General features: G+C 37.0%; 4 protein-coding genes across 5 annotated transcripts; 2 read left to right on the top strand and 2 right to left on the bottom strand.

Moving 5' to 3' along the window:
- The first annotated feature begins 124 nt into the window (after positions 1–124).
- On the top strand, positions 125–2,340 carry LOC111443033 (protein SPA, chloroplastic). The gene is made up of 5 exons (XM_023080636.1): positions 125–443; positions 552–635; positions 726–777; positions 1,796–1,952; positions 2,075–2,340. The coding sequence occupies exons 1-5, from the start codon at positions 285–287 to the stop codon at positions 2,094–2,096; spliced, it is 474 nt and encodes a 157-aa protein (XP_022936404.1). The 5' UTR covers positions 125–284; the 3' UTR covers positions 2,097–2,340.
- A 4,421-nt stretch (positions 2,341–6,761) lies between these two features.
- Positions 6,762–7,409, top strand: LOC111443449 (auxin-responsive protein SAUR50-like). Its single transcript, XM_023081261.1, has one exon. It carries the CDS (start codon positions 6,865–6,867, stop codon positions 7,177–7,179), a length of 315 nt encoding a protein of 104 aa, XP_022937029.1. The 5' UTR covers positions 6,762–6,864; the 3' UTR covers positions 7,180–7,409.
- A 4,045-nt stretch (positions 7,410–11,454) lies between these two features.
- Positions 11,455–17,310, bottom strand: LOC111442994 (filament-like plant protein 4). 2 transcript variants are annotated; one of them, XM_023080577.1, is made up of 6 exons: positions 16,982–17,310; positions 15,609–15,710; positions 15,167–15,386; positions 12,628–15,049; positions 12,382–12,439; positions 11,455–12,121 (listed from the first exon to the last, which is right to left on the bottom strand). In XM_023080577.1, the coding sequence occupies exons 2-6, from the start codon at positions 15,702–15,704 to the stop codon at positions 11,690–11,692; spliced, it is 3,228 nt and encodes a 1,075-aa protein (XP_022936345.1). In that variant the 5' UTR covers positions 15,705–15,710; positions 16,982–17,310; the 3' UTR covers positions 11,455–11,689. The 2 variants fall into 2 exon arrangements, with proteins under 2 accessions (XP_022936345.1, XP_022936344.1); XM_023080576.1 differs by lacking the exon at positions 16,982–17,310 and adding an exon at positions 15,802–16,969.
- A 5,442-nt stretch (positions 17,311–22,752) lies between these two features.
- LOC111443278 (auxin-induced protein 6B) lies at positions 22,753–23,798 on the bottom strand. The gene has a single exon (XM_023081033.1). The coding sequence runs from the start codon at positions 23,701–23,703 to the stop codon at positions 23,251–23,253; it is 453 nt and encodes a 150-aa protein (XP_022936801.1). The 5' UTR covers positions 23,704–23,798; the 3' UTR covers positions 22,753–23,250.
- Positions 23,799–26,919: the final 3,121 nt, after the last annotated feature.

Genomic DNA, 26,919 nt, shown 5'->3' with positions numbered 1-26,919 from the left:
TTTTTTTTTTTTTTTTTTTTTTTTTTTTTTTTTTTTTTTTCCTTTTCTTTTTGGATAGCAGATTATTCCAACTGGCAGGCTGTTGATGGTGGTGGGTCTGTAGCACAACAGAGGCAGCCAATAACGGATATCCAAATCCTGAAATGCGTGGTGAAGCTTTGTAGCTTTGAAACAAACTACAGCCTCAAGTATTTCTTCAGGAATTAGAACTGAGACCCTCTTTCTATCTCCCTGATTCGGAGCTGCTCTCAGAAGCAAAGCAATCGAATCCAAGGAATTCAGAAATGACAGTAGCACCTTCGCTTTCTCGCCTCCACTCCCCATTTCTGTATTGTCCTCTCAAGCCGACTTCTTCTGCCTCTCTATCCCTTACCTTCTCCAGAAATCAACGATCGCCAGCATCATATCCACGCATCAGAGCTATAGATCTTGACCAAAATACGGTTCCTTCTTCGTCTACTCTAATGATTTTCCATTCAAATAGGATTCCATGCTTTCTACTTGGTTGAAAAGGAAGTAAAGATGAAGATAGAAGTACCTTTTTGTCTCAGGTGGTGGCACTTTCAGTGGGGCTAGCGAGTTTGGCAGTTGGAATAGGCATTCCGGTCTTCTATGAAACCCAAATTGATAATGCTGTAAGCGTTATTCTCCTGTTCTTTAAATCCATGCCTAATAAACTGGGTTTTCTTTCATTTTCACTCATAATCCGTGTGTTTATGTTGTAGGCAAAGCGTGAAAATACTCAGCCCTGCTTTCCCTGCACTGGTTCGGGGGCACGTAAGTTAATTCACTGCTTCAAGAGTCCATCTTTTCATGAAATGATTTTAGGAAGTAGGTTTCCATCGTTCTAAATTGTATCCCCGGGAACTCTCCTGTGTGCCTCCTCCCTGTTCTTGTCCTTCTCCAATAGTATGTCCTTTGGTCCTGCAATCAGAGTTACTTTTCATACAACTTAAACGCTACCAACAGCATAAGATTGTATAACTTAAAATTGTGAAGTAGTCGCATTTGATATAAAATTTATTCATATCAAATTGAGTTGACTAGCCTCCCCTATCCTCAATAGGGCATTGTTGAGAGGGAGTCCTACATTGGTTAATTTAGGGGACGATCATAGATTTATAAATAAGGAATACATCTCCATTGGTATGAGAACTTTTGGAGGACCAAAAGTAAAGCCACGAGAAATTATACTCAAAGTGGACGATATCAAAACATTGTGGAGGATTGTGATTCCTAACATGGTAACAAAACCATGCCCTTAACTTAGCCATGTCAATAGAATCCTCAAATGTCGAACAAAGAAGTTGTGAGCTTCGAAGATGTAGTCAAAAAGCGATTCAAGTGTCGAACAAAGGGTGTATTTTGTTCAAGGGCTCAAGAGATAGAAGTCAAGCCTCAATTAAGAGAAGGTTGTTCAAGGGCTCAGGAGATAGAAGTCGAACCTCAATTAAGGGAAGGTTGTTCAAGGGCTCCATAGGCCTTAAGAGAGGCTCTATGGTGTACTTTGTTCGAGGGGAGGATTGTTGAGAGGGAATCTCACATTGGTTAATTAAAGCGATGATCATGGATTTATAAGTAAAGAATACATCTCCGGGGAGCTTTTCAACTCCAAATTACGTTAACTTTAAACCCTCTAAAATGTAGAAAAGAAAATATGAAATGTGGTTATCAAGCAAGAAAGGAGCTCTTCCTAGGTCGAAATGCATATTCATATTTAGAAACAAGTGGATGGCAAGAGGGTTGTATTATGAACTTACAAAGCCTTGTTTGGAAATGAATAATTCATCGACAGAGAGATGCAGATTTTGCATGGGAACTGGCAATGTGACCGTAGAACTTGGTGGAGATGAAAAGGAAGTCTCCCGATGTATTAATTGTGATGGTGTTGGCACATTGACATGCACTACATGTCAGGGCTCAGGAATTCAACCTCGATACCTAGATCGCAGGTATGTTCTTTTACGCATCTTTTGCTTCATTTTTCTTCCTCTGATGCTCGGAACTCACCTGAAAATCTAGCCGTCCAGACTATCATAGAAGTTGACGAGTGTTTACATTTCCCTTTGAACAGAGAATTTAAAGATGATGATTGAAGCCCAGCAGAACCAAATCCAGCAACATCCGCTGATTTTGCTTTCAGTTTGATGGCTTTAAACTTGTTAGTTCCATTGAATCGTAGAGCTTGGTAACTTCCACCAAGCACTTCTTTTTGGTAACTGTTCGCGTGCATTCTTCTAATGTAGATCTGTGGTTAATAATACAAACAACGTTGTATGAAGAGAGAAGAAATAACTGTACTATCCCGAGTTTATGACTTCATTCCTCTATTGACTGTCAGTAAAATGGGGGATCAAACTCAATCTGATAATCACTAGCTAGTAATGGCAGCAGGTGCAGGTGCAGGTGAATCTGATCAATTCAATTATCAAATCAATCTTGCAATCATATCAGCCGATTGGAACTCAGAGAGTCGCTAATAAAAATCCACATAACTCCGTGGATTCATATCTCAGCCAAACATACAGGGGTAGAAATACTTTTACAAAGAGAGTCAAACATCCCGGTTAACATGAGGTAGTCTTACTTTTACAACACCTTTCTTCTAACCACCTCAAACGTTTCTGGTTCCCTTCAAGTGAAATGAATGTCTCCCTTAAATTTGGTTACTCAAAGAGATCCAAAGCAGCAAAATACAGCTGGTTATCAGTGCTTTCAATCTCATCCAGGCACCTATGCAATTAGTTGTACTGAATCTGTATTCAGAAGGCATTATTTCAGCTGTTCTCACTTCGGAAGATTCTAGCATGCCTCCCAACATACCTCAACACCGGTATCATATGAGTAGCACACGCTGAAGATACCAAAATTAATCAATCCCCGGAGTATTTATGGACTTCCGAGCTATCTTTGATCCAGATTCTCAAAGCAGAGGACTAGAGAATATTTAGCTAAATGAAATACCAAAGTTAATCTAGATCATTGTTAGACTAAAATGTCGAATAGTTAGCTTCTATTTTCATATTGTGCATAATTGTAACAACCCAACCCCATTGCTAATAGATATTATCCGTTTTAGCTCATTATATATCGTTATCAAACTCTAGTTTTAAGACTTTCATTATAAGGAATGCTTCGTTCCCCTCTCCAACTTCTTCAACCGACGTGGGGTTTTCCACATTTTTATAAGAAATGTATGTTTCCCTCTTAATGTTCTCCTCTCTAATATGTCCAACTGATGTAGGATCTCACAACAATAGAATAACACATATTTGGTTGTAAGGGAATAAAAGAGGCAAAATATTTTGATAAAATCTAATAGGAACCACAAACCTCTACAATAATATGATATTGTTTACGTTGATCATAAACTCTCATGGTTTTACTTTTGATTTCTCTCAAAAGGTCATGTCAATAGAGATATATTCCTTACTTAAATAAATAAGAAATAAGAAGCAATCAAAATAGCTAATGCTTAACAAGAGACAAACTTGGCCTAAGCAATGCGTAACAGAGTTCGCCTTTACTTTTAGCAGACCTACAATGTCAAATGCCATGTTTTTAGCTTTATGCATAATGAAGGCGACTTCGATTTATCAAAGGCAGGAATCAACAATACAATGCCTCAAACTAGAAATGCAGGGGCCAACAATGTATCATACAAATCTGCCTAACAAGCATAAGAAAGTAGTATAACAAATTCCAGGCAATATAGTTAAATCTTCAAAGCATTATCCGTCAAGGACTAGCAAGACCAGGAACAATATGAAACAACAACGGAGCACTAAAAAAACGATAAGGAAAAAAAGAATTGAATACGAAAAATGAGCTCCATGCCAGAAATAAAGGAAAACAAGTTAGAAAGAAGATAACCTTCAAGCAAGAAATTGAAGGTAAGAGCTATGGCTATTCAATTTTATCGTGAAACGAAGACAAAGAAACGTCAATAACTAGAAAATTGAAGTTAGTCAGAAATGGTTGTTCAGGAGTAAGTGATGGAAGTGAAAAATATTAAAAGATGAAGAAGCGAGGACAATCTGGTGGTTTTGAAATTCTTTCGTCAATTTTGGATTTGCTTGTTTTACAAAAAATCGAGAGAAGATGATCTTGAATGAATTATTCCCTCGGAGAGCTCAATATTAATAGAACTTGAACAAGAGTTCAGGAAAACAATGAAATAACTAAATAGCAGAAGATTAATCTAATTAACGAATGACCTGATCTAACAGGAACTCTAATAGCTTGATTCAGTTCGTTTTAGTGCTGTAAAACGTTCTAGGGTTCCAAGAAGCCGAAGGATTATAGAAACGAAGCGAAAGAACAAAGCGATGCAATGGAACTAAGGCTGAAGGGCGAAAATGGCGGAGAATTAAGCGCTTGACAAACGTCCAATTCGTAACAAATGGTTCTACTGTTCGGCGTTCTTAGAATCACGAATGCTTCGATGTAAGGGAAGAAAAAGAAGCGCAAAATATTTGAATCGGAATAATCGTCATGGAATAAAGAAAAACGGCCTATGTCTGAATACACTCCAACTAGAAACACAGACAACATAACACGATGAAGATGACAAATTAAATTCAAACTGCCTGTTCATCTCTTACATTCGTTGAACAGCGGATGCAATCAAGTCTCTTCGAATAATGCATAAGAAATCACAGAAAACAACAATCGAGTGTTACATTCGTAGAACAGCGGATGCAATCAAGTCTCTTAGAATAATGCATAAGAAATCACAGAAAACAACAATGGAGTGCAGAAATAACTGAACCTCAACAATGTATCACTGACTAGAATAACTAAACGCTGAAAATGGCGCGGGAATATACCGGAATAGGAGAGCGCGATGCGGCGGAGAGCGGGAAGTTCCTGTTGAAGCTCCCCAGTCTTAATTTGCTCTTGGGAAAGTGTAGTGGTTGTTAATTGGAAGCGAACGAGTTCAAGGTAATAACCGGTTTAGCCAGTACCACAGTTTTATAAGTGCGTGGCGCGAGTTAAAAGTTACGGTACTCTCCAAACGTATTCCCTCCACTCCCATGTTTTTTTTTTTCTTTCTTTCTTTTTGAGGTCTGAATATATAATTATCATAAATTTAATAGTATTTATTTTTTAAAAAATCAATATTTGCCGAGAACTCAGCCTTTACAAAATTGTGAATACCTCACCCTAGCATATGCATTTTTAAAACTGTGAAGTTGATAGCAATACGTAATAAGTCATAACAGACAATATCTGCTAGTGGTGAGTTTAAACTATTTCAAATGGTATCAGAGCCAGACAAGGCAGTGTGTCAGCGGGAACGTTGGCCCCCAAGGGGTGGATTGTGAGATCCCACATTAGTTGGTGAAAAGAACGAAATATTTCTTGTAAGGGTGTGAAACCTCTCGCTCGTAGACGTGCTTTAAAACCTTGAAGGGAAAGCCTAAGGAGGACAAAATGGACTTGAACTGTTATAAATGGTATCAAAGCCATAAATTGGGAGAAGGTGTGCCATCAAGGACACTGGCCCAAAAGGGAGTGAATTGTGAGATCCAACATCGGTTGGAGAGGGAAACAAAGCATTTCTTATAAGGGTGTGGAAAACACTAACAGACGCGTTATAAGGGTGTGGAAACCTCTCCCTAATAGACGCGTTTTAAAAGTCTTGAGGGGAGCTCGAAAACCTTAAAGAGAAGTCGAAAAGAGAAGGCAGAACATATTTCGATTCAAGATGATTATATAAATGAGCCTTCCTTCTCCTTCTGGTAAGTACAATAATGCAAGGCAGTGAGAGGAGAGCACAAAGGAGAGAGCTTTTTTGTTTGTGGGGTTAGGCTTGAAGTGTTAGCCAAGGCCGCAATCCTCCGAGTGATTGGCATAAGCTTTTTAAGCAATCTCCAATTAAACTACCCATTCCCTTTCGATTCAAACACCAACCACCAGTCATTTCATTTGCCCATAATGCTGTCACCCAACCCTTTTTCAATCTCGCTCATTTCATTTGGTTTTGAGCCCAAATGGACATACTTAACCTCTGCTTCACTTTGGGCAATAACTAAAAAATGGTATGTTAGGATGGCATTGATGAGGCCTCCTCCTTTAGAACCAAAACGTGCAACAAATTGTTGGAACACCCTAAACATATACCAATAACAATACTACTTACTATCTCAATCTCAATCATATCTATCTAATTCCACAACAAATAAATAGTTTTACTTTTTTTATTATTATTATTGAAAGTTGAAGAAGACTTTGAAATATAGGGTTGAAGATATGAAAAAGGTGGTTGTTTTGGCCACCGATGGTGGAGGGATAAGATGAGATAATTAAGGAATAATGGGAAGCTTGTATTGTATCTCTGTTTTGTTCTTATTAGATTCATTGGTATTGAGATTGAGCAGTCCAAGCACTCACCTGCCGCTACAGTCATCCTTTGACTTCAATAGTGCATGCCTTTATGTTCTCATTCATCAACCTCCATTTCCTTTACTTTATCGCTCAATCTCCCTCGTGAATGCAACCCAATTCGTTGTTTGTTTTGATCGATGTATCATCGTCAGCCTCATGGTTTTAAAGTGCATATTCTACGTAGGGATCTGAGAGGGTATTGAAATGGAGAGGGAGATTTTATAATTAAGAATAGAGGAGGAGAAAAGAAAAAAAGGAGGGGGCCAAGTGAGTAGCAAAAATGAGAGGGGGTGGGCCGTTTTGGGTGCATACATGTCATTCACTTCTCCCAAAACACCCGTGCTCTGTCACAAACCAATACCCCTCGGCCCTGTCTCTCTCTATTTCTCTCCCACAATAAATACCCCCTCAAAATCCCCCCACAACCCGCTCTCCACTTTCCACAATCCCCTGTTCTCTCACAACAACAAACAAATGGGCATTACCAAAATGCCACAGACGGCGGTGCTGAAGCAGATGATCAAGCGCTGCTCCAGCATGGGGAGAAAGCAGCACCAGCACTACGACGACTTAGCGGGGCTCCCTTTGGACGTCCCCAAAGGACACTTCGTGGTGTACGTGGGTGAAAATCGAAGCAGATACATCGTCCCCATCACATTTCTGAATCATCCTCAGTTTCAAATCTTGCTCCAACAAGCCGCTGACGAATTTGGGTTCGATCATGACATGGGCCTCACCATTCCCTGCGACGAACACTCCTTTCAGTCCCTAACTTCCACGCTTAGATGAACTATTACTCTCTTATTATTATTATTATTATTATTATTATATATATAATAGGCTTAGTTTCCTTTTTGTTCTGGCCAAAATGATGAAGCTGCACCACTGCTTCTCTGCCATATAACCTCTTCTTGTTTCTTATTTTTAACAGTTGATGGAGAATTTGAATGCCAGAAAATGTGGGATGAGTTTGAAATTAATTGTAATTAGTTTTGGGGAAATGAAGTTGTAATTGCTTTTCTTTCTCTGTTTTAAACCACAAATTTAGTGGCTGATTTTAAGGGTTTTGTCTGCCTTTTCCTTTAATTTCCAATTTCCTCGACGTTTGTGATTATCTCGATTAACTCAACCGTTTTTGCCGTTAAAACTGTTGTACAAACAACAAAGGAATCCAATCCCTTACCCCTCGCCAAACGCCATGGAATGTTCTGTCACCGCCCGACGCTTTCCTTTCCCTAATTATATTTTATATATATAACCAAAAAAAATGATCATTAAAGTAATAATAACGATTATTCAACTCTATATCTTTATTCCTTTATTCAATATCCCAAAGTATCTATATCTTTATTTCTTTATTCAATACCCCAAAGTAACTGATTAAGAATAATATGGTAAGATTTATCTTTATTTCTTTATTCAATACCCCAAAGTAACTGGTTAAGAATAATATGGTAAGATTTTATATTTAAAGTGGATAATATCGCATAGAAGGCGATTTGTAAATAAGCAAAGATGAGGGGTTAAATTTGAAAGAGGGGACAACTTTGGAAGTGCAGACTGAGGAGTCCGCAGAGGAAAAAAAATCCTCCGGATTCCAGGAAGCCATGTGAGTGGGGGCCACAAGCCACGAGCCAAAGTAAAAACAAAATAAAATAAGAGAGGATCGGACGGTTAGGAATGGAGATGGGGGAGGAAGTAAGATGTGGGGCGCGTGGGATACACGGAGGAATGGAGTCGGAAATAGCAGGCGTAGGGACATGGGCCTTCTTCACCGGTTAAACATGGAATGACTTTTAGGGTACTTCTACAAAACTTGCCCTTTTTTTCTTTATTTATTTATTGTCCTTACAAATTACCGTTCCAAAAATTATTTACCAATTACGCACCATTCTTACCGTTTATACATTCACGTTTAAAGCTCAGATTTAATTTACCCTATTTTTAGAATATTGAGGATTATTTTTTTAACTAACTAATTAACTATCTCTGTGTATGTATTCATTTATATAATTGAAAATTTAGGTTTTCATTTACACCGACAATTATTATTATTTCTTATAATCCCATATTTTATGTCATTTTCGCATCTTTGCAATAATTATTTTATAAACAATCAATCCCATTGTCTAGAAGGAAAATAATATTTAATTTAATTCAAACAATATAGGAAGAAAAAAGACAGAAATATTAAGATATGGTCCTTGTATGAGACGCAAGATGCAAACTTATATAAACTTTAAAGGAGAGGCGAAGAAAATGTGGTTCAAATTATCACAAAATGAGAATCAAGTTTCATTTTAGTTTTAGATGATTACCAATTTTGGGTGAATGATAATTTAGAATATGGTATATCATTAATGTATTTTAAGACTTTTATTTACTTTAAAATCGTATATTAGGATGATAAAAGTATAGTTTTAAAATGTTTTTAAATTGCGACCAAATTTTAACATAAGACTAAAATGAATACATTTGAGATAGGATAAGATTGTTATATATATATATATATATATATATATATATATATATATATATATATATATATATGTTTTGTTTTTGTTTGATGGTCCTTTCCAATCTTTTTCACTGTTACTTCCACGTTGAACCAAGATTTGATTGTCCTCTTCCTAACATTCTCTCTCCTAAATATGCCAATCTCCCATTTTTCAATTTTCTATTTTCATATATATATATATATATATATGTATAGCAAGCATTCATGTGACAACTAATATATTATATTTTGCATGCCTCAAATTTTTATCACAGAAAAAAGTTCTATATAATTCATAATGAAAATACCTTTCTTTCATTTGAATTTACAACATTACCCTTAATATTTCGTAAATGTTTCAAATCTGTCTTTTCAATAGAAATTATTTCGAGTATGGAATAAAAATTAAAGCATAAGTAAGGTGTGATAATTTTCGGGTTCCAATATTCAGTATCGGTCTCGAATACATCATTACTGTTCTCAATAGTCATTTAATATTCTAATAGATTTCTATCCAGCATAATAAAGAGTGAAGCAAGGCAATTCAAGTTTTAATCCTGAATTAATGCATTTCTTCGAGAAAAATCAAAGGATGGGCAAAAATAATAATAATAATAATAATAATAAATTGATTAAATTTGAGAAAAAGAAGAAGATTTTAGAGACGTGGAAATGAGGGAGTGGTTAAGATTATGAGTATATGAACCTTTAATCATTAATATATAGTTCACTGAACAAACATAGAATATACATTTTCTTTTTATCTATTAAATAAATAAATTTGTTTTAAAAAAAAACATTTGGGATTATCATCAACAACAGACCAACGCTCGTGATTGCATCAAATCAAGTAGCTCCCACGTCACTTTATGGATTTATTAATTAATTTTTTTTAACTTATGGATCTAAATTTAAATTCAACAAAAATATGTTGTCTTCTAATCCAACTTTTAGAAAGAGAGAATATATATACATAAAAATATAAATATTATAACTTTGGGCACATAAAAACAAAACCATATTACTTTGGGGGAAATTCATGGCACTTGTATTGTACTCATATGGGTTGGGTCGGGTTTGAAACATGTCGGAAAGTTGGGTGGGTTGTAGGGGTCTCCCTTGCAGGATTTCAGACCTTATGTTTTTTTTTTTCTTCCCTCAATTTCGTGGTTTAAATTTAAAAATATTGAATAGTTCGCACGTGGGTTCGTGGTAGATTAAGTAATGTGAATGATATTATAGTAAATAAAATCTCTTCGAAAATGGTGGAGGGATCTTGGACTGCATGTTATAATAATAATAATGATAATAAAAGGGCTAAATTGTATTTTACTTAAAAAATTGATGAATATTTTCTTGAATTTAGGGAATAAAAAATAATGATATTTGTTTGGGAAACATTATAATATGAGATTTTGAAGAGGCATTATTAATTAGCTGGGGGGTTTGCTTGATATTTACTGCGCTGTCGCTTCATCCCAAACACAGGATGTAATGAAATAATGCACTTCAAAAAGTGGCCTTTCAATGCTCTTCAACTCATTCGTACACAAAGCAATTAGTAGCGACTCCAAGGATCATGGTTGAAGAAAAAGAAAATAATACATGGGTCGTTCTCTAATAGTCTATTTCATTACCCGATCCATTTCAAACAATTCATAAATGTATGCAAAATTTTGAAACTAATTTGTCTATTATGCATATCCAACCGACATCTTTGTCACATGTTACACCATTTCATATCCATCCATCAATGCTTTGCTTAGCTTGCATTAGTGTGGAATTAACGAGCAATTGATTGTAAAAGGGGAGGAATTTGGTCATAACCTAGTGTGTTTTTGGACAAGACTATCCAATCCAAATGATGAGCTAAACTAGAAGAGAATGAATCGAGTCCAGTCTGATATTAATGTTTTCTTCTTTTATCCCAACAAGTGGGAGTCATTTGAGTTATGTTCAAAGAGTCGGTTGGTTGTAAATGTCATTTATGGATTTAGATGGAGCCACATTTTAGGAACCGGTTGAAACGAGTTCTAATCTAGTCCGTGCATAACTTGTTAAAAATGGGAAGTATTCTTATGGAAGAAAGATAGAAATTTATGTGATAACAATTAATGGAGTGATGTTGCTTCATTTCACCCTTTCTCAATCTCAGCTACGTGATAATAAAGTCAAAGACTTTCAATTAAGAGAGAACTGTATCATACAGTGTACTGTTTTGTACAGCACGGTTGAACTAAGAACCAACAGTTTTAGCTGTCATTGATTGAGTTGAACTGAGTTGCATGTGAACAAATTACCCCACATGGAGCCCCCATTTCAAGTCATCAATACGGCCTATGCTTATCCCTGCAATAACATACCCTTTCCAATCGATCATTCTAAAGTCCAGCCCAAATCCCGCCCAAGAACTGTTGCTGCAACAACAAAGCACAGCCGTTGTTTTACTTCGTCAAGAGGTAAGATGAGTGTGGAGGAAAGCTAAGCTTTCTAGAACATCTTTGCATTATATGTGTTCTCCAGTTCAGAAGGACAAACTCAAGACCGTAAGGGCGAGAAACACAAAATGAAAAGAAGAAAAATTGAACAGATGTGAATATAATGTACAGCATAGGTACAGCAGCCAGGAGAGAGATTTGAAAGCATCATTTATGTGCTAACTTTTATGACATAGAGCTCCCAAAACTGACTCCCATCTAAAGATCTTAGATGTCTATGTTTAGTTTTTTTTTATCTATTTTATATTATTGAATGAAATATTTTAAACAGAATTACATTATCATGCAACACAATTGCATGCCCCTAATGGCTGTTGTTCTTTCCTTTCGCGGAGAAGAATCTACTAAATCCTCGAGTCTGTTTCTCTGGAGTGGGAGCTGAGGAGGAAGAGGAGCTTGACTTGGTTGGCGTGTGTTTCGAATGTTTAAAATTCATAGGCGATCTCAAGGAGCTTCCTCCATCGTCGTCAGAAGCACTACAAGGGGACTCTGCACCGACTACGGGCGTCATTGCAGAAGTGGCGGTATCCATTTCGGACCGATCAATGTCCAGCAGATTAATGCCACTTTTAGATGGTTCGTTCTCGGTAAACTCTTCGCCTCTTTGACTTCTCTCGCTAAAAGGAGATCCACCAAAATCTGGTTGGGGTCGCAGAGAGTTCAACTGCTTGCCAAGAAGAAAAATTGTTTCTTGACATTCTGCCAACTTCTCTGCAGCAGCACTCAACTCCATCTCCTAATGTAACAAAATAATCACCAAGTTCAATATAGAAAGTCCAACAAATTATTGCTACTCTTGAACGATATTTGTAAATTACAATCAAGAATGAACAGGGGAACACAACAAAATATTGCATTAGTGTTTCCAGAAAAGAAGCATGGTGAACAAGTCGCTGCTTTTGTTCACTCTCATTCCTGAAAATGTTATGATGGTAATTCTAGAGCGTTTCTGGGAGTCAAAGCAATTTAAAAATAGGAAAGAGTATTCAACTTCACCTGGCTCTTCTGGGGATGACCATCAATTGCTGAAGAACAAATAGCGCAAACCTCATTCCTGCAACATGAGACAGGAGATGAAAAATGACTTGGAGACAACTAAAATGAAGACAGATAAAGACATATAAAATCAGGCATGAAATGGGAAATTGGATGTTGAAATTTAGGACAGCCCTATAGACGTTTGGCATATACATATTGGCGGCCTTATGCTGTTCATGCAACAGAGAAAAGTAAAAGACTAACCTCTGTAGTTGCTCTTGCAGCTCCTGGCACTTGAACAAAGCTTCGTGATGATTCCTCTTCTCATCCTGAAGATCATTGTCCAAAGCTTCAGATTTAGATCGCAAAAGATTTAATTCAGTTTCCAAATCCTCCGCACGCGCTTCAAGCGACCTGTATGACTCTGCCATACATTTCAGCTGCGTTTCTGACAAGCTGTTTGACTTTTGAGAAAAAACCAACTGTGATCTACATTCTGCTAACAGCTGCTCTGTTTCCTGCAGTTTACGTTTTGTTGCCTCAAGATCCTCTCTAGATCTTGCCAAGTCCTTTGCCAGGTTCTCCTTGGATAATTTTAGCTCTTCAATGTCCTCTGATGAGAGTTTGGGTAATCTGGAATTTGATTCATAGCTGGAGACTAGATTTCCATCACAAGGAACTTCGAGATCGGAAGTTGGACTAGAAATATGAGAACAACCGTTTGTATATCTTTCGTCCAGTAAGTCGTCTTGTACAACCTTGTGCTCTGGTAAAGCTACCTTGTCTATACAATCAGGACTATTGGTATCGCCATCAGTATCCTTGCATCCAATGAAACTAAATCTGAGCTCACTGGTTTCAGATAAAACATGAGAAAGAATAATAACAAAGTCCACCAAACTTGTGTTCCCATGCACCATTTTACTAAAGGTGGCAGAAAATTCCTCAATTTTTTGACCCAGTCCATGCCCATCTGGAGATACTGTATCATGAACTCTGGAAGCTTCTTTCCCAAGGAACAGCACAAATTCATGAATTTGAGAGATGGCAGCTTCCAGCTCTTTGTTCATAGGCTGATTGTGTGCAGCAGGCTGGGATAAAGCAATTTGTCTTTCTACTCCTAAACCGGCATCATCAGGATTGGCTTGCCTATCACATGTCGTATCAGGGCATTGCACTTCAGAAACACATCTCAAATAACTGATAGTGGGTTGCTGAAGTGCATCATGAGCATCTTGCACAATGCATTTGATATCCTCCAAAATTTTTCCAGTGTCTGCATCCTTTGAAATTGACTCAAAAATCATAGATATTCTTGATCTGAGTTTCATCAAAGGCAATCCATCAGAATCAGCACTCTCCGTTGACGGATCAACAGTAGAAGATACAACATCTGTAGATGGACTTGAATCCAGATGCTGTTCCGACTGGATACCATTGGACTCCTGGTGTACAACTTCAGACGCCTTATTGTTTGAATTATCTGAAGCAAGGATGACTTCGTTTGACTCATTTGATTGGCATGCCAATTTCTCCATTTCTAGAAAGTCATCCATGAGCTCCAAGTGACTTCCACTTTCGGTTTTACTTATTTTCTCATTTCTCTTCTCCCTAAATTGGGAAATGTCAGAGATTGCCGCTGTGGATAGAGAATCTGCACAACTCTGTCCATCCTCATTTCCATCTTCAGACATAGAGGTCACGCTGGGAGGATGACTTGTGTTTTGGCATGAAAAGCCATCGGCATTATACTGAACAACAGATTTTGGGGAGCTTCTTTGGTGATTGCTATTTTGGAGTTGTGCCTCCAAGTTTTGAAGTTTACTAGCTGTCTTGGCACACATACTCCTAGAAGTCTGCAATTCACTATTACGCTTTGCCAAAGCCTCTTTAAGCATCTTTGTTTCCTCCTCCATGGCAAACATTCGTTCTGTGAGGAACTCGTTCTCCTTCTGGAATTTCAGTGCATTATCAAGGGAAAAATCTGGCACAGATAACATATGTGGAGTTGGAGGCCTACTAGGTGACTTCCGCACTCGGGTGTCCCCATATTCCCTGCCTAAACTTTCAACCTCTAGCTTCATTTGAGCAAGTGCAGCAGGACCAGGCAATTTCTTCCGCACAAGACCACGTAATCTTTGACACTCTGCTTCTAGTTTTGTTATTTTCTTAACACCCTCCATGTGCTGCTTGTTGGCTGCTTCAGCAGACCTCATACTCATATTCTTTTCTTCATTACGGATTTCTAGCTCCTTGGAAACTATATGTAATTCGTATTTAAGTGAATTTATTTCTCTTTCGCACGATTCAATGTTGCCCTTCAGCAACTCAATCTCGGCCTCAGCTTGTAACTTTTCTTCACTTATTTGAATCAGCATGTTGGAACGTTCTTGTAATGACCTTGAAAGTGCAGCATTTTCAGCAGCAGACCTAAGAAGTTCTTGATCCAAGTCTTCCATTTTTGACTCCAACTCAAGTTTAATTTTGTCCCACTGCTTAGTCTTGGTGAAAATAACTTCTTGCAATGTATGTTCATGTTCTTCTTTCAGATTTCTTATCTGCCTCATGCATTCCTTCAGAGCACCATCCAAATGTGACGCCCGATCTTCAGCAGTGAGCTTGGAAAGTGTCACTGTCTCTAAATGATTTTTCAATGCCAGAGCTTCTGCCTCAGCTTTCTCCCAACCTGTAGTGAAGGCATTGGTTTGTAACGAAGCACACAGAATAAGCAGAAAATTCCAATCACCTTAATTTTACAATAAAAATTTTCTCTCTCAATATATCAACTAAAGATATATAATACCTGAGACAGCTTCTTCAGCAACTTTAGCATGCTGTTTCACTAGGTTGTCCTTAGTAGTCATCTCTGAGTGTGCAGCCGACAGTTTCTCGCTGAGCTCTTTAATCTCATCCTCCAGTGCCTGGATTTGTTCGTCGCGAGTTTTTACTTGATCCTCCAAACCGGTAAGATGAGAGTACGACTCAACAGAGATTTGTACATAACTTGGTTTTTTGCAACCATCCTGAACGAGGAAGGAAAGGAAATACGTTAAGAAAATTGGTTCAAGTTTAGTAAAAGTAAAATACTATTTAAAAATTTAAATCCCATCACCATCATCTAAAAGTACTGTGGGAAACAAAGAGAATTGTTGTAATAACAGTACTACTGAACAGCCACAGTAAGCGGTAAAATTGGGGTGTGGGGGTGGGTTGAGTTTGGAGGGATTAGATTTTACTAATTTTACCTGATCACCCTGACTTCCAGCCGACTCTGAAGCATTAGCCTTCTCTGCTGTCTTCTCAGATGATTTTTTCTTCCAGGGCCAACTTCGTCGGTCCATTCCAGGCTGCATAAAGGTAAATTAACGAGTTATAAAAGGGAAAGAAAAGAATACTCTGAGACTCTAAACCAAGATTCCGTCAAAATTAGTCCCATACTCCAAATGGCATCATCACATAGTGGCTGCTGCCAAAGGAATTACTTGGTTCTGATTTTTCTGAAGTGGTACTTAATACTTTATATGACACATTGTATCGATGGTGTATTCATGCTAAAGAATTTTTTAAGAAAAATACATCATAGATTCCAGATAATCGAGAGCACAAATGAACTAGTTTAAATAAGGGAAGTGGGCACAGATTAAGGGAAGTAACTGCGCAACTTTTTGCAGGTACTGATGATGAAAGTATAAGGTTCCAAAAATGGAAATTCATTTCTTTAAGCCCACATTTTTAGCAACAAAACAGACCACGTCCAAACGCTGTGTAAATGCTATTTATGAGAGACAAACAACACCAGGATAAAAAGTAGCTACACAGAAACACCAGAAGGGGAAGAAGTTTAAAGGATGGCAGTTAGAAACTCCCCCACTCATCTCCCGAAAGCTAAACCATAATTTTACCGGATAAATTTAGTGGAATGATTCAGAAATAAGCTCAATGACTACAAATGATTCAGATAGGCATGCATGTTAACGATGTCTTCACTGTCTGTTTAGTAAATGAACCATCGAGATCTAAGCAGAGAACCATTGCTAGACGAAGATCAATGACTCCAGAAGACAATTGGCGTCTGTTGGAGTTAATTGAGAATTCTTTTATTAAAAAAAAAATAAAAGATAAGACTAAACATAATTTACCAACACAAGAAAGAATCAACAGTGTTCTCAGGCAAAGCGAGATCCAAATGAATTAGAAAATGGTCCAAACTAGTTAAAGACTAATAGTGCTGATTGAAAATATCCAACCAATAAACACGGCGTAAAATGCACTGATACCACACCATAAAAAAGACGGTTATCAGGATTCCAGGTTGAAATCAAAATCCCTCCGCAGTTGAACCAAATTCAATTTGAAGAAAAAGTGGAAGCAATTACCGACAGAAGAAGATATTTCCATCGAAGAAACAATTAAGAATCAGAATCAAATTCGAGAAAGAAGGGGAAAAAAAAGACCGAAATGATAAACATCACGATTGCGAGAACAGAACAGAACATTCATAGTCAAATAACAAACGCTCCTGTCATCCGAATTCGAAACCGGAAACAAACGCGGGCAAAAGCTCGAGAAGAAATCAGTAGGGGGAAAGAAAACACAAAAGAACTGGAAGTCGACTTACTGATAGAAATGCAGCTTGAAAGAAGACGTATGAGATAGAAAAAAAAGGAACACTCGGTTAATAGAAGGAATAGTGAGAGCGTGGAAGTAAAGACAGCGAAGGAGTTGAAATTGCGGCAATGAAGATCCAAAGCGAGAAATCGTTAATCGCAGCAACCGGCTGCGAAGGAAAAGTGACGGTGGCGACGGCGGAAGTGGAGCGGGAGCGGGAGGGGGAGGGTGGGTGGGTGAGAGAGAGAGAGGGAGAGAGGGAGAGAGGGAGAGAGATGAAAATGAAAATATTCGGACTCGGTATGTCCACTAAAAAAGCCAGAACGTTGTAAAAGCTCCAAAAACCTTGTCCTTTTTTTTAATTTATTTTTTAAAACTTATATTGAAATAAAAATGATTTATAGAAGAATTATAAAATTTAATATTGTTAATAAGACAGACGGAAAAAGAATAGAAAAGAGGAAGGAGGGGGGCGGGAGAGATTAGACAAATTTGACCATGGAATAAAGGAATAATGACGGATAAGCCCCTCCCACTTCCCGCGCCTCTTTTGCTGAGGAAGCTACAGCTGAGCTGTATCCGATGGTTAACAAAGTTGGATTTGTTAGTATTTATTTACATTACGCTGCCACTATGGACCACCGTCACTCCCTCCCCTCCCCCTCTCTACAACAACAGCTCATTTCTTTGTTATTTTGCCGTCTTTCGGCTACACTCCTCTACGCCGCTTTCACTCTACACCCACCATCACAGCCGACCATTTTCCCCCGAGTCAAACCCGCTACCCTGCCTGCCCCACCATACCATCAAATTTATGCTCTCTGATCTTGTGTATAATCCTAAACTAGGTTTGATTAACGATTAGTTTTTATATTGATTGACTTGAGGTAATACGTATTAGGCCTCTGTCTTCGAAATTAATGAGAAAATGAAAGTAGGAGCAATTCCTTGAACTATAAAAATTAATGACCCCAAAAATGCTGAAGAGGACCACTCCCCGGGTTAGAAAATAAAATTGTTTTCTTATTTAAGGGGTGGTTGATTGAATAAACACTCTAATCAATCCGTTGAATTGAATGGTCACATCCATTCAGAAAATAAAATAAAATAAAATTACACAGAGAAAGACAGAGTAAAACTGGATTGCGTTGAAAATGGAGAGGAAAGGGTATCCAAGAAGAGTAATTTCTTGTCGTTTTCGGCTGCCAGCTAAAAAATAAAACCCAATTTCTTTTTACTCAATTTGCTCAAACATCCCATTTATTATCAGGGTGGATCAATTCTATCAATTTTTCTAAATTATTCTATACTGGTTGAAACATACAAATACGGTGCCGTTTTCATGGGTTGTTTAATTTTCCCAGAATATTAATAATAATAATGTCAAAACCTGCATGGGACTGTATGTTTAACAGAGTGAAGATTTAAAGGCCTGGGCACTGGAGACACCTCCTGCACCATTTGGACAACATGATTATTCCTTTCCTACCCACTCACTTCATTTATAATGGAAACGGAAGGGCGGTGATAGGGAGGTGCAAAAGCATTATAATGGAAACGGAAGCAGGAGAAGATAACAGAGAGGGCGTAGGTTAATTAAGGTGGAACTCACTGCATGGGAAACGAAAGTGGGGCCCAATGGAGCGTGGATGGGGTCCACACCCCCATCAAACAAACGCCCTCCTCATTCGCATTTGCGTTCTTATTATAGTGGAGCAGCAGCAGAAGCAGCAGCAGCAGCGCATCCGATGACATGAGAAAGTGGACACGGTGGTCCCCACTTACCCACACGTTTCACTTCTCCCACTTTTCCTTTTTTTTTTTTTTTTTTTTTCTCTGTAATTAATATAAAATAAAATAAAAAATAACTGGAGCTTTTACACGTGTCACCGAAAGCGACCACGTTTCGTTTACGTTTAGTGAACCCCGGATGCCTTTGTATTTGCTTTTATTAATCGAAGTTGACAGCGTCGGCACTCCACACTCCAAAACGCACCGCTTTGAGAATTAATGTAGAAAATGAAGTAACCGCATAAAACAAAAAAAATAAAATAAAATAAAAAAAGAATCCTTAAGAAAAGCAAGGATTAAGGGTGTGTTTGGATGCATGTCAAAATCCAATACTATAGTACCCCAAATGAAGCAACAAGCTAACCACCATTACCTCAATAATAGAGAATTAATTAACTTAATTAATACACACATTATCAACAACCTCACCAACCCCAATGTTAATGTCGTATAGATTATAAGAATAAAACAATACACACATTATTTATTCATCTTCTCCTACTTCATTCTATTTCGCTACATTTATTCCATGTTTGTCCCTTTCAACGTAGCTTAGCTTATGTAATTACATAAATAATTATCAACTTCCATTATGTGTAGTTGTTGGGGGAGGTACAATTACAAACATTAATGCCTCCTCTAAACTAGTTACTATACAAATAATACTGACCATACGTATAGCTGTGAAATTACGCAAAAGGCCAACTGAATGATTTCTCTGTGGCAATTCCAAAAGGGTTAAACACGGGATATTAATTATGTATGCTTCCTAAGTGGCTTTTTATCAACACTAATTCACTCCGCCTCCCACCTACTAAAATACTCACCCTTTTATTGCTACCCTACCCAATACTTCCTCGACACGTGTCCTTACTCCTTTAATTTTAATCCAACTTCTATTGCGCCATTAAATTATAAATATGAGACGACTATAGTAAAGAAGAAAGCAAAGAAATTAAATTAATTATTTTGGTAATATGCGATATAAGTTGGGTGCATATACAATATAAAATTTAAAATAAATATATATTATATGATATGGTATGAAAAGGTATATATATATATATTGGATTTATTATTATAGTTTTTATTTATTGTTGATAGCGTTGTTGTGTCCTTTTATATCTCTCTAATGTGACTTCTCATCAAATTTAAATGTCTTAAATATATATATATTTTCCCATCACATCTTTGTTTCTACCTATTTTGTTCAATTCTACACTCAATCGGATGGCCTTTTATTCTTTTTTTTCTTATGGGTTCAATTAATCTAATTAAATATTTGGCGATAAACATGGAAAATATAAAAGGGTTTCTTTTTTAATTAAATAATGATTGGAGAGAATTTGAGTTTAGAAATATAAAGGATATAATATATAATAAGCTTGTGACTTGAGACCAAAGAATGCTTTGTTAATTAAAATATTAAAAAAAAAAATGAGGCAATGAAATTATAGGGTTGGTGGGACCCACGCGTTTACATGAGACAGCTTGAATCCCACAATTCTTTTATTTTTCCCACACAAACAAATCCTGTTTGAATGCAATGTCTAAAATTAAATGGCGATTTTTTTTGTTTTGTTTTGTTTTTATATTATGTCTCATTGGATTCTATTTGTTTTCGTCTGCAAATTTCAACTTCTTTAATTAAAATTCCACTTTTTCATACTTCAACGCCCATCTCATCCCTCTCTACTTTTTTTTTTTTTCTTTTTCCCTTTTCTTTTCACATTATTAACTTTAAAAAAATCGTGTCACAATGATATGATATTGTCTACGGCATTCTTAAAATGTATCATATCAATAGAAATACTGTTATTCACTTATAAAATGAAAATCATTTTCTAAATTAGCTAACGTGGGACTCACTTCCAGTAATCCTAACAGTGGTGTCGGTGTTGCACCGCAATCTCAATGGTGATGTATGAATGGTTGATTTGAAATGTAAAAAAAAGAAAGAGGAAAAGTAGAGTGAAGTGGGCGGGCCATAATTTAAATAGGATTATAAATAGGGGTTTAAATACAACTCATCCATCTGGGGCCTTCTTCTTCTTCTTCTTCTTCTTCTTCTTCCTCTTCTTCTTCCAAGGTTTAGGGATTAGGGTTTTGTTTAATCAAAATGAGGAAAAGAAAATGGGCGATGTTTTGTGGAAAAGCACTGCCTGGTCCACACATAAGTTTTGTTTGCTTCTCCTCCCATAACAACACAAAACCTTCGTCTCTGTCTCTGTGTACAACAAAAAATGGCTTAAGTTTTTCTTTCGCTCATTACACAAACAGAAGCCTGCCATAATTATTACTGTCGTTTCGCTTGTTTTTTTTTTTTGTTTTGTTTTGTTACTCTGTCGTTTTGTTCCCACTGCTTTAGAAGCTGCAGTATTGGGAAAGGAAGGGAAGGAAAGGCCATGCAATCTATTCTCCCTTTTAATATTGAACATTAGATGGGTAGTTCAAAGAGGACAACGAAAACACGTATTTTGAGAGATGAATAAAGGCGATGGGGGAGAGAATTGTGGAGAAAATGAGTGAATTTTGATCTGTTACAGAACATAAATATGGGTGTCTCCAACAACCAGCAGCGTGATTAAGGCTGTCTTATTATTGTCTTTCTCCCAATCATTCATCCATTTCTAAAGCCCACTTTTTTACTTTTTTTTTTTCTTTTTTCTTTTTACCTTTCCAATTCCCTTGATGCCCTACTACCCTAAACGCACCTTTTGCCCACGCTTTGAACTCCGGAATTGCTCTACTTACATTCTCCTTCAAGTTCCCTGCTTTCTAGGGGTCATTTCAATCAAGACACAAACAACAAACCAGTCAATTCTCTATCATTTTTCTTCTTGGAGACATTGAATTCAAAAATAAATAAAAAAATAGGCACAGCCCATGATGGATTAGGGTCTCATCCGTTGTGTGACATATGGGCTTGGGGATTTCCAGTTGGGCTCATACAACAACTGGGGATTTTCCAATGCCACGGCCCATAAGAATAGGGGGCCCTGTTACGAACATTCCTAATAATAATGATTATGCCTCTTCTTTTGTTTTGTTTTGGTATTATTAATTATGTAGAGTACCTTAAATTGCGCTCCTTAGTTGTTACTACCATAATTACTACGCTACGCCCATCTACTAACCAATTACCCGCCATAATTTATATTAATTACCACCATCACACTATATCTTCAATTTTATTCTCAAATTTGGAGACAAACGCAAACCATTTCTTATAAAAGTGTAAAAACTTCTCTCCAAAACGCATGCATTTTAAAACTTTGAAGAAAAATTCGAAAGAAAAAATTCAAAAATGACAATATGTAACTGTAGGTTTGGATCGTACCGAAGAATATATTGTAATAATTAGTTATAAAATATATCTTAGATATTCGTAATTATTTAATATTCTTTCATTTATAGTAGTATATTTTATTTTATTCATAATATTTAATTAATTTATATTTTACTTATTTTTAGGTATTAGTTAGTAGGGTTGTTCTATTTAAACATGGTATATTAATGAAAATTGAACTTTAGATCCCACTCAAACTTTTGATCCCACTTATGTTTATTGCACTCTCGATTCCAATTCTATTTCGATTCCAATTCTATTTCTCATTCTTAACATGGTATCAGAGCATCATTTTTAACATCGTATCAAAGCACTGATCTTAGTATTCTTAAATATCAAAATTTCTTATTCTTAACAAAATGGTATTCTTAAGCATTGGAGTCAGACTCTTGTGCTATCAAGGACGGTAGGTCCAAGGAAGTAGATTGTGAGAACTCACACTGATTATCAGTTGAGTAGAACCATTAATCTTAATTCTTTTACATTGAAAATTGAGAGAGGTAATAATTTCAGAGACAAAAAAAAAATAGAGTAGGAGCTGATAAACTTACACATGGATTATATAGTAGGAGACAAGAAGGACATGTCATGTAATAAAAAGAAGAAATAAATAATTAAAAAGATGTGGAGTTTTTTAGGAGTTGAGATGATGAAACAGAGAAGCTTATTTTATATCCGCCACATGTTACAACCGTATCAAATTTTGTTTTCCTTATCAAAACAAATTAACATACTCGCATTTCAAATTGGTTCATCAAATTTCCCATCTAACAAGGCTTTCTTCGTCTTCTTCCTCCTTCCTCAGTCCTCCTCTGTTTAGCCCCGACTCCGATTCGAGCTCGGGACGACACGGTGAAGTGATACCTCCACCACTTTTGCCATCTCCACAAGCATTCTCCGGGGGGTTACAAAAACTCCCTCACAATAATCCTCCCCTTGCCCTCTTTATATATATGTGGCAACAGGGATGTGGGGACTAAAAAACCAATAAATAATAAACCACCCCCACATTAGATTTAATTAAAATTACGACCCATCTCGGGTTACTCAAAACCCACTCAAATCTGGATCTTTGACTCGCCCCTTCTGTTCTTCTTGTTCTTGTTCGCTTTGACTCGGACGGTTTTACAAAAAATTGATTACCAGATGGATTTCTCGGCTAACCCATGAAGCAAAGGCCGAGATTCCGGCCACAAATCGAGGCCGGTTCTGATTCCGATATGGCAGTAAGTTTGAAATTCGTCTAATTTCACGAACCGCCCCGAGTTGGGCGAATCGGATCTGGAGATGAACCGGATGACTTCCTCGAAAACCGACTCGTCGCAAGGGATCGCCAACGGGCCTTGGTTGGTGAACCCGTACTCCTCTTCGGCTTGGACCAGAAGCTTCTTGAAAACCGGGTGGTTCAAGTAAGTGGCTCTGACGACGAACCGCCGGCAGCTGGTTCCAACGCAGACAGCCACATGTCCGGCGGGTACGTCGGAAGGGATGCGGTTAGCAGACATTCGGGCCTTGTTGCGCCACCGTCGGAGCATTTGCCTGAGCCTGACAATGTGGCGGATTTTGCTGCATTTTCCGAGTCCGGCCGACATGTTTTGAAACGGAGAAAAATGGAAATTGAATGTGAGATTTGGAAGGTGTGTTTGGAAGTTGGGGAGTTTTTGCGTGGGTGATGGCGGAGGGTTTTATAGACACTTTTCTCTCCAAAATGCCCCTCGTTTTCTTCTATATTTACCCCACGCCCAACATCCATTTATTACTTTTTTATTGCTACTGACTGCGTATTTTTTGAGTTACGTTACAACTCCTCCTCGTCCATATTCCGTAAATAAATAATTCCACCAAATCAAATTACTTCCAAAAAAAACACCAAACTTTAATTTCAACTTAATCCGTTAATTTCAATCCCAGTTTTAGGAATTACTTACCTGGATGGTTCTATTGAGAGGACTAAATTGAGAGACTCATACTATGGTGTTTTTGTTGTTTCTCCCAAAGGCTTATTTATAAATCTATGATGTTCTTCTTAACTGGTTGATAGGTTACGTGACATAAAAAGGTTGTATGATATGATTTGTGAATAAAAAGAAGGGTTGGATTTTATTTTGAATATCCTTTGAACTCGAAATTGACAGCTCGTTTGGGACAGAGACAACAAAACAAGACCAAGAAAGGGCAATGCAATGTGACAGTTTGTGCAATGTCCGTGCATTACATCTTTTGCTTTTGGCGCACCAAGTGAAGTGCCGATTCAAACCCACCACCACATGCCCACTCTATTTTCATCCCTCCTTCTCTTCTCCTTCCCCCCCAAAACTCTTAACTAAATCATGTCCAAATAAAGTTGTTTGTTTTTATCTTCCATTCTTTCTAACAAATTGTTACACCATCTATGTCTGCTTCTATATTTTCCACGTGTTTTTTTTCTTATTTAAGTAACTAAATTATTATAAGAATTACAAGACTCCAATGTGAAATTTGACGGCTCCCCATTCTCTTACATTCACTACTTGTTTTGAATTGCCTATAGAAATTGATTCATACTAAAGTGGTTGGGTTTCGCTTGGGTTCGAGTCCATGGAAGATGCCCTCTTTTAAATTTTTTTATTTATTTTTCCAAATAAACAAAATAGAAATATTTTATGGGTCAAAAAGGGAATAAATAATTTAGCATTCTCCTAATTTCTGACAATCCCCATGTGCGCCTATGCCCCATCTCCTCTGTCCTTCTCAACCCAAAACTTTTCTTCCTTAATCCCCATTTTGCCCCCATCCATTTCATCGATTTCCACTTTTCTCCCCCATATATAGCTTTTGAAAATAACAAGGTCAATACAGGTCCAGAAGTCCTTGCAAAGGGCAATGGCCCCACACCCATGTTCAGTAACCCAAGCCATTCCCACGGTTCATCCCCCATTAAATAAAAGCATATAAATTAAATCCCACCCGCTAAGATTTTCAAGAATCCAAAAATAAAAATAAAAACCCATTATTTTCTACTCTCAATATTATTATTTTCAAAGTTGTTCAGTTGGAGTTATATGAAAATTCATATATATAACAAATTTTGTGATCTTTATCTCTGTTTTTATTAAGACATTGATGCTGAGATGAAGATTTTGGAGAATATTTGCAACATTTAAGGAATAGTAAGGTTTTAATTATTGAGCTCCCACCCTAACCCACATTTCTCCCATCCAATATTAATAATCCCATGTTTTGTAATTTGCTTTCAATTCTTTTAATTATTCGGGGAATCAATTCTTCAAATAATTCATTTAAAATGAGATTTCATATTGATTCAAGAGTGAAACGAAACATTTTTTATAAGAGCCCTACAAAAAAATAATTTTTTTTTTTTTTTTTTTAAGAAACTTTATATAAAATTTTTTACATGTTCTAATGGGGTCGGGCTATTAAAAGAAAAAAAAAAGAAAAGAAAAAAAAAAGAGAGAAATTTAAGAGAATTTGATGTGATTAAGGTACAAAATATTACGTCATCATGTGTTGTGTACTTTAAGATTTATTCGACCGTGACTAAATTATTACCAAACAAAAAATAAAATAAAATAAAATAACATAGAAACTTTATTTCTATTTTACTGCTTCTTTTGTTTAAAAAAATATAATCCGACACGTCGTTTGGTTGTACGTAGTTACAAGCTTTTGTTGGAAGTTGGAGAAGAGAGTACATTTGGTTGTTGTCGTAAAGGAATCTCATCAACCTTTTTTCATCCACTACCCATATCCATAATTAAATAAATTAATTTTCTTAATAAATATCCGGACGCTACATTACTTATTAATTCCAATTAATTAATACTTTCACACTCTAATATTCCCCTAGCTGAGCTGGCACAAAACTATTTCTTTAAATAAATATATCAAAACTCCGTCGTTTGGAGCTTCCATTTACGTGGGGGTCTTTTCTTTTATTGTATATTATTTTTAATTTTTAATTTTTACCTAATTTGGGCGCCTGCCGTACACAAACAACTTCAGCAGTTGGTTAACTGCCTCAGAATTGATAGTTTATTTGACTCATAATTACGTAGTTAATGCATTGTAAATATGTTTCTTATTTTACTAGCTTTCTCGTTTTATTTCCACATTCGACTGCCCACCACGCATTCTACTTTCCACGCTTAGCTCCATCCTTTACACGACACTAATCGAACATGATAAGTCACTTTGCAAATCTACGAACGATTTTGTCGAAAAATATTATAAGAAGTAGTCTTGTGTTGGGTTGGATAATTCACGCAGTGTTGAACCAATGGTGTTACTTTGGAATTAGAAGGTAAGGTTTAATGTAAAAAAAGGAAGAAAAAAAAAGAAATCGTTTATGCTGAGTCAAATGGCAAAGGTTTTGAGTGGAAAGTTGGATGATATCTATATTGGAGGTTGAAAATGTTAGCTTTGAAGGAAGAAAAAGAGAGCGTAGAAGAGTGTAAATAAACAAAAAGGCCACGTCGAAAAGTCACCACCATGCAGCCAAAAGCTAGAAAACAGTACAGATAGAGTAGCACTGAGACGTACATAATATTTCTTTCTTTTGTTGTTCCAACAAAGAATCCACTTTTGTGAACCCTCTAACGCATACATCACCAACACCAACTCCCTTTTTTCCTTTAATGTGGTGTTTAACCATTAAAACTCTAAACTCATTGCTGCCTTCCTTTTAGTTTTTTTCTGATATAATCATGTCAACGCACGCCCCCCCCCCCCCCCCCCCCCCCCCCCCCCCCCCCCCCCCCCCCCCCCCCCCCCCCCCCCCCCCCCCCCCCCCCCCCCCCCCCCCCCCCCCC

The sequence above is a fragment of the Cucurbita moschata genome, unplaced genomic scaffold (assembly GCF_002738365.1).
Source record: "Cucurbita moschata cultivar Rifu unplaced genomic scaffold, Cmos_1.0 Cmo_Scf00005, whole genome shotgun sequence".
NCBI classification, from domain to species: Eukaryota; Viridiplantae; Streptophyta; class Magnoliopsida; order Cucurbitales; family Cucurbitaceae; genus Cucurbita; species Cucurbita moschata.
This window is presented reverse-complemented; position numbering and strand designations above follow the sequence as displayed.